General features: G+C 28.5%; 1 protein-coding gene across 4 annotated transcripts in view; it reads left to right on the top strand.

The window, feature by feature from the left end:
- The first annotated feature begins 2,565 nt into the window (after positions 1 to 2,565).
- Positions 2,566 to 10,672, top strand: part of LOC106692898 (ribonuclease T2) — a 22,711-nt gene continuing 14,604 nt past the window's right edge. For 2 of the 4 annotated variants that reach the window (XM_067048736.1, XM_014439135.2), the window contains exons 1-3: positions 2,566 to 2,795; positions 5,574 to 5,649; positions 10,136 to 10,234. Coding sequence is in view for 3 of the 4 variants with exons in the window: in XM_014439135.2 (XP_014294621.1) it covers positions 10,170 to 10,234 (65 nt within the window). In the remaining variant the exon portion in view is untranslated. Of the gene's footprint in view, positions 2,796 to 2,892; positions 2,968 to 5,573; positions 5,650 to 10,135; positions 10,235 to 10,672 lie in introns of those variants that run through there. The other 2 variants (XM_067048735.1, XM_014439136.2) reach the window with 2 other exon arrangements.

The raw sequence follows: 10,672 nt of genomic DNA, 5'->3' as shown, positions 1-10,672 counted from the left end.
ATAAGACTCTTCCAGCATAAAGGATTATTAAATTTAAAAAAATAAGCTGAGGTAGGGTTAAAAATTATGTAAATATACCTAAAAGGAAAATTATATAAGAATAAACAAAAATAAATAAAAATAAGATGATTAATAAAAATTATATATATAAAAAAATAACATAATGTATTGGGTTTAAAATGAACGAGAGGCGTAATAATACGTAAATATTGTGAAGTTGATATGAGAGAAATAAAGACAAAAACTTTTTACACACCAAAAGGGGGGGGGAATAGAGAAAGAAAGATGAGAATAAAAGTCAAGAAAGAAAAAATAAAAAATAATAAAGAACAGATCAGAACTACCCACCTCGAGTTGGAAAACGTCGAACGAGTGACGAAAAAACGATGTGGTAGAAAGGAGATGACTATTACAAACGGTTTAACATATGTGTGAAATATAAGGAAACTATATTAAAATATGATAGTAATAATAATAACAACTATAATTATTATGATGATGAGAAATAGTTGACTGTGGATAAATTATATGAGGAGAAGATGGTTGGGGGGGTGCAGTAAAAATATAACACAAATAAGTTGAAATAACTGATTTAATAGTGCCGACGTTTCGGCCAGAATTTCCAGCCTTAATCAGGATTGCTAGTTGCAGATCTGACAGCCAAATTATATATAATCATGGCTGTCGGAAAATTTTATTTTCTGATTTTTTTTTTTTGGAAATTTTCATTTCGTATATCACTATCAAAATATTGATAGTTATGATATGATACCTTTGTTCTAAATCCCCATTAAAATTTATAAGATCTACAATTACCCTCATCATCTAACTACAATTACCCTTAATCATACTTCATATCAATAATTAATTATATGGCAACATGTGGGCATATTGTATTCTGATTTGGAATACTACTTGTTAAAATATTTATGAATAATGAAAATTACAGTTGCATACGGTGCCAAATTGGGAAGGCGAACCATTTAGTACAAGAGCCCAAGAGGAGAAAAAAAGGCAGTTATTTCACCCCAATTTTTGATTACTTTAATGAAAACTTTGTATAATTACTAGTCAAAATTGATGAGTCTGCCAAGTATAGGTAGAGCGAATGAAAAATGGCTGCTGTTTCAAAACCACCAAAAAAAAATTAATTTTTTAATCGGAGCTCTATATCTTTACAACTACCAATAACAATAGAAAATCTAAGAGAACATCATTTGAAGTAGAATAAATTTGCTAAAATATAAGCCCTAACAGAGCTATTTAACTTCAATAGTTCTCGAGATATAGCTTTTTAAAAAGCAACATTTCATAAAAATGCTGTATAGAACGTACTAAAAGATCCAAAATTAGTGAATTTATTTTGAAAAATCTATATCTCAAAAATCATTTGACGTATAGAGGTCTATTAGAACTCAAATTAAAGCTAATTTAATTAGCTATAAATTAGTTTATGACGTTTATTTTCGTAGGAGTAGTAGTTTTCATGAAATTTGCTAAAATAAATTGATTTATAGTTGTTCGGACCAATTTTCATTTGCCAAATTTATATTCATATGTGAATATCATAAAAACTACTACCCATACGAAGGTATGTTTTATAAACTACTTTATACTATGTTAAATTTCCTTCATTTTGAGTGTTGGCAGACATATGTGCGTCTTATGGGTCTAGATATATATTTTTCGAATAACTAGAAATTAACAGTTTTGAATTTATTTTGTCAAATATCATAAAAACTGCTACTCCTACAAAGATAAACATTATAAACTATTTTATAGTAAATGTAACTAGCTTTAATTTGAGTGCTGACAGACATCTGTTCGTCCAATGGTTTCTGAAATAAAAGTTTTTCATAAATCAAATCTATTGTTCGAACAACTATAAATCATTTTATTTTATGAAATATCATGAAAGCTACTATTCCTACGAAGGTAAAGGTCATAAACTACTTTATAGTAACATTATTTATCTTTAATCTGAGTGCTAATAGACATCTGTACGTCGAATGGTTATTGAGATATAGATTTCTCAAAATATTTAATATACTCAAAATAAGAAATTCTCCCACTACTGATATTTCAGTAAATTTCTATGAAATTTTGCTTTTTAATAGGCTATATTTCGAGAATTATTGGACGTAAATAGTTCTATTATGTCTCATATTTCATAAATTTTACTCTTCTTTAAATAATGTTCTTTTTAGGTTTTCTAGTATTGTTGGTGGTTTTTAAGATATAGAGCTCCGAATGAAAAATTAAAGTTTTTTTAAGGCTTTAAAACAGCCACCATTTTTTATCCTCCCTGCTTATACTTGACAGACTCAGTCTTAGCTAGTAATTATTCATAGTTTTCATTAATAAAAAATTAGGGTGAACTAACTGCCTTTTTTTCCCCCGCCTCTTGTACTAATTGAAGTACTGAAAATCACCGGAAAGAACATATTTTCAAAAAGGGACGTCTAAAATATTTCTTTGTTTGCCTCCATTATGATCTAAATCAATATGGTAACTAATAAATTCTTATTATAAATTAATTTTAATAAAAACACCTGGTACAATTTCTACAATGAACAAAATTCAATCATAATGAACAAGGAGCAAGATCTCCCACTTTCCTAGTTTAACTTATTCCTAAACGGTTTAATTCCACGATGTTTCCCGAAGGTTCTAGCCCTAGAGGATTCCGAACACCAGAACACTCAGAACACAAAGATGACGTTTCAGAAATTTGAGTAGTACTTGATGATTTGTGTTTACCGAAGGTGTATCATTGTAATGAAGCAGAGCAAAAGGTTAGGCAATCAGGCTAAACTCAGATTTAGGTGATTTAAAAAATGTATAAAAGTTGTTCGAAAAATATCATGTTGTCAATTTTAATTAATATGCCTATATTTCAAAATGAAGTAGACGCACGCATTCGTACTTGAAGATGTGGAACTAGACACGTATTGCAAAAATCGAGAGGTATTGCGTGAGTTACATAGCACAAAAATCAGTGAAGACTAAAATGACTTTATTCTAACATATTTACAAGAACTACATGTTACTGTTACTGGTACAGTGTCTCTCTTCTTACTTTCTTACTTAGCTTTCTAGTCTAGGAAATATATATGAACACTTGAGAAGAGGGGGTAGGAAGAATAGTGAAATAGGACCAATCAGATAATTTACGAAATTAGGGGGAGCCTATGAAATTAGAAGTAAATATCTGGGAGGGGGAAAAAGGCGTGGACTAGAAGCAGGGTGTGAGGCTTCTAAGAAAGAGACCATGACCTAAGACTTGTGTGTACTGACTTACATATGTTAACCATAAAATAGTTTGACTGATGCAAGTCCATTGTGAGATGACAGCATTTACCTGCCTAAGTGTCAGCCCTTGCTATTGATATAGGATACTAAGGTCTTGAAAGGGCTGTTAGAAGGGTCTCTGGGCCTTCTTTGAACCTAGTTGTTTTTATTGAGTTTCTTTTCTATAAAATTGTAAGGAGAATGTGGACATATGCAACCATATGTCTAAAGTGACTTAGGTTCAGTTGGGCAAGGGGCTTTAGTGGATCAGCAGATTCTATTGCAAACTTTACGAATTCAAATGATAAATTTATGTATATTCCAAATATCTTACATAATTGTTATGTATGTGTAATTAATGTATTTACAAAGTACAGTACAAATATTATTATCCGGCGTTTGCTTGTCACCAGTAGTAGTTCCCGTGTTAGCTGGTAGGTTACGTTATGCCAGGCCAGAGCGGTTTCGGTGGCTGTAATAGTTAAAGTCGAGGCCAGCAGGTAGCGGTATCGCTACATATTTATTAATTTTATCTAATACTTTTTCTATTTGTAATTTGTATATTTATTACCTCTTATATTTAAATATTTATATCTTTAAATATTTATTACTTTTATTTAAATGTATTTATTTTTTATATGCATGTATAATGAGTATTGGTTTTAGATTTTAATGGAGTATAATAGTACATAACCATATAGGATTTTTATGTATATATATTTGTACTATATTTAGAATTTTTACTATTTATTATACTGAGAGGAAATTAGATGTAGATATATAAGTAACAAATTAAGAATATTAGATTAATGATTTATTATAATGATTCATTATTAATCCACACAATTTTGATCCACATAAACTCTCAACCTTTATCTTCAAAAATTCTGCAACGTTTCGGCCAAGGAGACAACTTATAAAATTTTTGTTTTTATGTTAATTATATTGTTTCCTTAACTACAAAGGATTAGACCCCGCCTTCTAGTATCTCTCAGAAATGTTTCGGGAGTTTATAATGGAAGGATTGATATCTGATTCTGGCTAGATCGGTTACATAGGGAACATTAAGGTCTTATGAATGATTTTATTTGTGACAAAGTAAGGGGCATTGAGGATTTTTGACTGTAAGGCTTAGTGGAGCCCTAAAGCTCAACTCCCTATGTCCAGATAAGCCTTACTATTGTCATGTAGATCAGTCATTTTGTCTGCCTAAGATTTAATTACGATATTAAAAATATTCAAACCATTTTAAATAAAATAAAACAAAAAAAGTCATATCTTCAAATAAATAATTTTAATCAGTAAATTTTAAAATACATAATAGTAGTGGTATATATAGATAATTGGCCCTATAATTTCGAATATGAAGAAGATAGTCGGTTTATGGTCAAAAAAGAACAAACATAGTTAGTAACTATTTATTTTCCAACGTTTCGCCCCACTTTGCAGATCTTCATCAGGGCTGTTCAAGTTGGTTGCTTTATAGACTTTTCAATAAAATAGTTTTTAAATATTTTTTTTTTTTTACCAAAACTCTGGTAAAATATTATATTCCATTAAAATATAAAACAAATACTCATTATACATGCATATAAAAAATTAATATATATAAATAAAAGTAAAAAATATATAAGATATAATTATAAAAAAGTTATAAATATATACAAATTACAAATACAAAACGTAACTCACATAATGTATAAAACTCAACAACAACAAAACGTTGGTTGCTCCTCATTGCATATGTGGTCTCAATTAACGTCTGGATTTAATTAATTTTAACAAAGTAATTTCTTTTTTCTATTTATGCTCATATCTTTAGGTACCATTTATATAAAGTTTTTGATTGCAGTATCAATTTTATGCTCGATGCTGTATGCTACTCAATGAAGCGAACTCCCTACATTGCACTTTTTCCTCCAAGATCCAGGGTAACGATAACTTGGTCGTTCGTGAATGATTAGTTGTAGAGGAAACAATCTTTCAATTGAATTCATATGGGTTTATATTTATTTATTTACTCTTTTCTACGAATTTCAATGTATATCTTGTACAGGGAGGTGCGGAAGGTAAAGGGAGGGAGGTGCGGAAGGTAAAGGGAGGGAGAGGCACTCTGAAGTAGGACGTTACTTATTATTGACAATTATAAAACGTAAATAAAATAATCTAAAAAAAGGCATATTTTGTAATTTTCTGATAAATGCAATTATTTCTACGAGTGTATATTATAGTAGTATATCATAGAATAGTATATTATACCAATATGTTTTTGGATGTTTCAGATCCGGATTGGAATTGAAGCAGAAAAGAATGCAATTGTCATGTCCTCAATCTACCATGAAATTATAAAAACAACTAGTAAGCTCTACTTTACAGTCATCATTACAGTTTAAAAATATCAAGGATTATATTCAAGGATTTTCAAATTGCCATCGTTAGATTAATTTGTAAAATTGATACAGCAATCAAAAATTTTGTATAAATGGTACCTAAAGATATGAGCATAAATAGAAAAAAGAAATTAGTTTCTTAAAATTAATTAAATCCATACGTTGAGACCACATATGCAATGTGGAGCAACCAACATTTTGTTGTTGTTGAGTTATATATATTATGTGAGTTACTTTTTGTATTTGTATATTTATTACCTCTTATTTTTATATATTTATAACTTTTTTATAATTATATCTTATATATTTTTTACTTTTATTTATTTTTTATATGCATGTTTTAATAGTTTTATATTTTAATGGAATATAATTGTACATAACGATCTAGGATTTTTATGTATATATATTTGTTCTTTATTTAAAATTTTTACTATTTATTATACTGAGAGGGAATAAAATGTATAGGTAAAAAATGAATAATATTATGAAAAAAAGTTTAAAACATAAATAAAAATAATTAAAATATAGAAAGAGAAAAATATTAAAAAACTAAAACAATAAAATGATGTACTACTATTATGAATATGTAGAAGATGAAAAAAAAAAATTTAAAACTATTGATTTTATTTTATTGAAAAGTCTATAAAGCTACCAACTTGAACAGTCCTGATGAAAATCTACAAAGTGGAGCGAAACGTCGTAAAATAAATAGTTGCTAACTATTTTTGTTCTTTTTTTACCACAACCCGACTATCTTCTTCATATACCAAATTATAGGGTCAATTATCTATATATACACTACTATTATCTATTTTAAATTTACTGATTAAAATTACTTACTTACTTCAAACATTAATTTAAACTAGAAGGTCCCGTGGCCATCTTCTTTTCAGACGCCTCGGAGGATTATCAGGGATTGTTAAGGATGAAAGATTAAGAATTAATGGGTTAGGATGGTTAAGGAGTTTGGAATGAAAAGACGCATATCTGTTTTGGGCCAAATCTGCAACGAATGGGATATTAAGGTCTTTATGAATGAGTTTATTTGTGACGTAATAAGGAGCATCAAGGATTATACGTAGGATCTTAGATTGTAACGATTGGATGCGGGAAGAATTTGATGGTTTGGTGGAGCCCCAGAGCTCAATTCCATATGTCCAAATTGGTCTGATTATTGTAGCGTATACTAATTTTTTGTAGTGAATGGGAAGTTTAGAGCGTTTGTCAAGTAAGTGTTGTAGCAATCGGAATCTACGAGCAGTTTCTTGTCGTTTCAGTCTTGTGTGTGGATTCCAAATAAGTCTCTTGTCAAGATGGAGTCCTAAATATCGAATCTGTTCAACAGGCATTAGTGTTGTGAATATATAAAAATGATTTTTAATCTTAATTGACAAATGTCCACAAATTAAAATAATAAGGAAAATATGAATAATTACTATGATTTTTTTTTTTATCAGTCTCTAGAGACTCTGTTAAATGGTCATAAATTAATGAAATGATGTGTATGTATTTAAATATTAATCGTTGTATCTAAATGTGCAAACAAATATTTATTAAGTTGCAATATTAACTTTGTTGATTATAACTATATGTCAAATGGTAATTGGAAATATTTCTATTTCAACAGGCGTTAGTGGTGTATCTAGAAAGGATACTGTAGGACAGGAGGGCAGAGGTTTACGACGGAGAGTAAAGGTGATCTGGTGGGATTTGTTCTCCAGTTTTTACACCATTCTTCAATAGATGTTATGTGTGCCTGTAGTGTTTGTGATGCATTAGTTGGGTCGTTGTTTACGGAAAGTATACATGTGTCATCAGCGTATGTTGTTAGCACTGTGTTAGGGTGGGTTGGGATGTCAGCTGTATAAACCGTATAAAGAATGGGACCTGAGATACTACCTTGAGGAACAACGGCGGACTGAGAAAAGAGAGATGAGTAGGCTAGGTTACTTTAAAGGTCCTATCAGTGAGGTAGGAGCAGATTATGAGGAAATATGTTAATATCACTATTAAAATCGTTCGTAGATAAATGATATAGAAGGTGAACCAAAGTACACTAACATTACTTGTGGATTGATCTGATAAGACCGGATTGTACATGTTAGTTACATTGCATCTTATTGCAAAGTAATTTATGCACAAGAGCGAAACGACTTCTAGTGCATCCAATGCATATTAAATAGGAGGAAATAGATTCTGAGAATAATTCATCACGTTTACATCAATTCTATTTATTTTATTAGACAATAACATTGGTCTATTATTATTGCACGTTCTGATCAAACTAGCAATGAGATCGCATGGATGATAAAATAAATTAATAAAAAAGTCCAAAATGTTTTTTTGCATGTCCAGTATTCTTTAAAAAAAATTATTTATTTATTTATTTTCGTACCCTTTATTAAAAATAGTAAAATTAATACTTCATACATATATAATACATTTAATGTATTATATGTACCTTAGAGTGTCTTCTCCCTTTGATTGGTTTGTTGCATTATAATTTGTTGAACAATTAATGGATTGTGCATGATCATATAGAATTTTTACTATTTATTATACTGAAAGGGAATAAGATGTAGATCAATACGCAATTAATAGAAAACAAAGAAAAGAATAATATTATAAAATAGGAAAGTAATAAAAAAAGGCTAAAGAACTAAAACAATCAGAAAAAAGAATACTAATATTATGTATTTTAATGTGGGAAGAAATCCGGGTGGCGGTCAATAAAGGTATCAAAATAGTAAAAAAAAAACATTTTTATTGTGAACCAACGTTTCGTTTGTCACTTTGCAGGGCTTCTTCATGGTTAAATGAAAAACAAGATATAAACATTGTAAGAATTGACAAAACATTAAAATAAAAAAACTAAGAGAAAATACATAAATAAATTCTTTTATATATTATATAATGACCTTTATTCAAGAATTATGGATATTGATTATTAAACACAATTTCACAGAAATATTGGTTTGTTTATTATTGCATATGGATTTCTTACTTTACAGTGTACTAAGCACATTTCCACTAGTTTTACGAAAAGTACAATTAAAGGTTTTCTCTTTTAGGAAAATTATAAATTTTCAATTAACTGAACAGATTTACGTATAACATCTAAATTCGCAATGTCAAAAAAAAAAAATTCAAAAGTTTAGGATAAATCATAGATAACAATTGAATTTTCAAAATATAATTGGATATTAGCACGATACAAATAGTAAATATCAAAATAAAAAATATTGAGATATTCTTTTTAATTTATTTATGTAATAGAAGATCGGCCTGGTGGGTCTTACATGGTTAATGTAAGAGATATAAAAGACATCTCTACTATATTCAATGTGATGAATAAAACAAACAATTAATATAAAATAAATAGATTAAAATAATAATCCTTAATAAAAGATAAAAGAATGAACAAAAACAATGACATTTACTTATTAAATAAATCAAAAATTAGTATCCAATTCTGTCTCAACACTTTATTTTTCACTAGTCCAACGTTTCGGCCATTTCAGCCATCTTCAATACAAACTCTTCCTCACATTAATTTAAAATTTCTTTTGCAGGTTATTCTGTCCAGGTCATTTTCTTTATTATAAGTTCAAAACCTATTTATTCAAAATTAAAAACAATTAAATAATGTTGATAATCTTATAGAGGAAAATTAAATGTTAATGATTTTAAATTTTAAATAAATAGGTTTTGAACTTATAATAAAAAAAATGACCAGGGCAGAATAACCTGCAAAAGAAATTTTAAATTAATGTGAGGAAGAGTTTGTATTGAAGATGGCTGAAATGGCCGAAACGTTGGACTAGTGAAAAATAAAGTGTTGAGACAGAATTGGATACTAATTTTTGATTTATTTAATAAATAATTACCTTGTCTCAAAAAATTTTGAAATAATATAATTAAATGACATTTATTTAAATCCATAAATGTCGATCCAAATATTATTTATATCCAAAATAAACGATTGACTTCTAATACAAAAAAAAATATTAAAGTGAATTTAAGAAAAAGATGAAAAAAAAATAAATAAATTGAGATGAAATAAAATTTTAGAGTGACAATAACGGAACTGATGATTATAGAATTTATAATAGAATATCCTTTAGCAGCCTGGGCTTCAGTCTTTGCGTAAGATATCTTTTCGAAACTGAGGTCTCTTTTCACTAAAAGATAAATTTTTCATTTTATTAAAATAGCAATGTTTCGAAAAATATTCGGTAAAGGATATAAGAGAAGAGTTAAAAACAACGTTTTGGTAACTAAAATCAGAGAGAAAAAAGTATCTTTTAATCATTTGATATCCGTATTCCTTTATTAAGGTATCCTTATCCTTATTTGATTAGTTGATCTCAATGACCAAATATAGTTTAAATGATAATTTCTATTAATTAAAGATTGCTTAGGCCATGATATAATATCCTCTTTCTTTTTATTAGCTATTAAAATCTAGTATCCTGCCGGAAGGACATCATGGCACCAAACAGGATGGTCACAAGGATTTTCTTGTTTCTCCTCTGTTCATCATCAGTGAACAGGTATGTGTTATGTTAAACTATTCTTCACTTATAATCTGATAAAGCAATAATTTAAAAACATAAACGGAATCTTGAATGTACATTCAATTATATTATGTATTGTATATGCGCATTACGGTGATAATATGTACGGTCGGAGGAAAAGTGCATTTCCAGGTAACACGAAGTTCTCCCAGATGCTGATAATACACTGGACTTATCAAGTGAAAAAAAATTATCAAGAGAAAACTGGAGTCACGTTTCAACTCTGTCAACAGAAATCGAGCAATACGATCTAAAAAAAAATTATAACAACATGAATTACTACTTATAAACGATAAGACAGAAACTTTTATTAGGATAATAAAAAAAATGATTTATAAGAAGATGGTCAGGGTTGAGGTCAAAAGAGAAACAAAAATATATGTATATATAGTTGACCGTAAAAATTGATATATA

This window comes from Halyomorpha halys, unplaced genomic scaffold (assembly GCF_000696795.3).
Source record: "Halyomorpha halys isolate HHAL.00 unplaced genomic scaffold, Hhal_1.1 Scaffold76.1, whole genome shotgun sequence".
In the NCBI taxonomy this organism is placed as follows: Eukaryota; Metazoa; Arthropoda; class Insecta; order Hemiptera; family Pentatomidae; genus Halyomorpha; species Halyomorpha halys.
The sequence above is the reverse complement of the archived record's forward strand: the minus strand, read 5'-3'. Positions and strand labels throughout refer to the sequence as shown.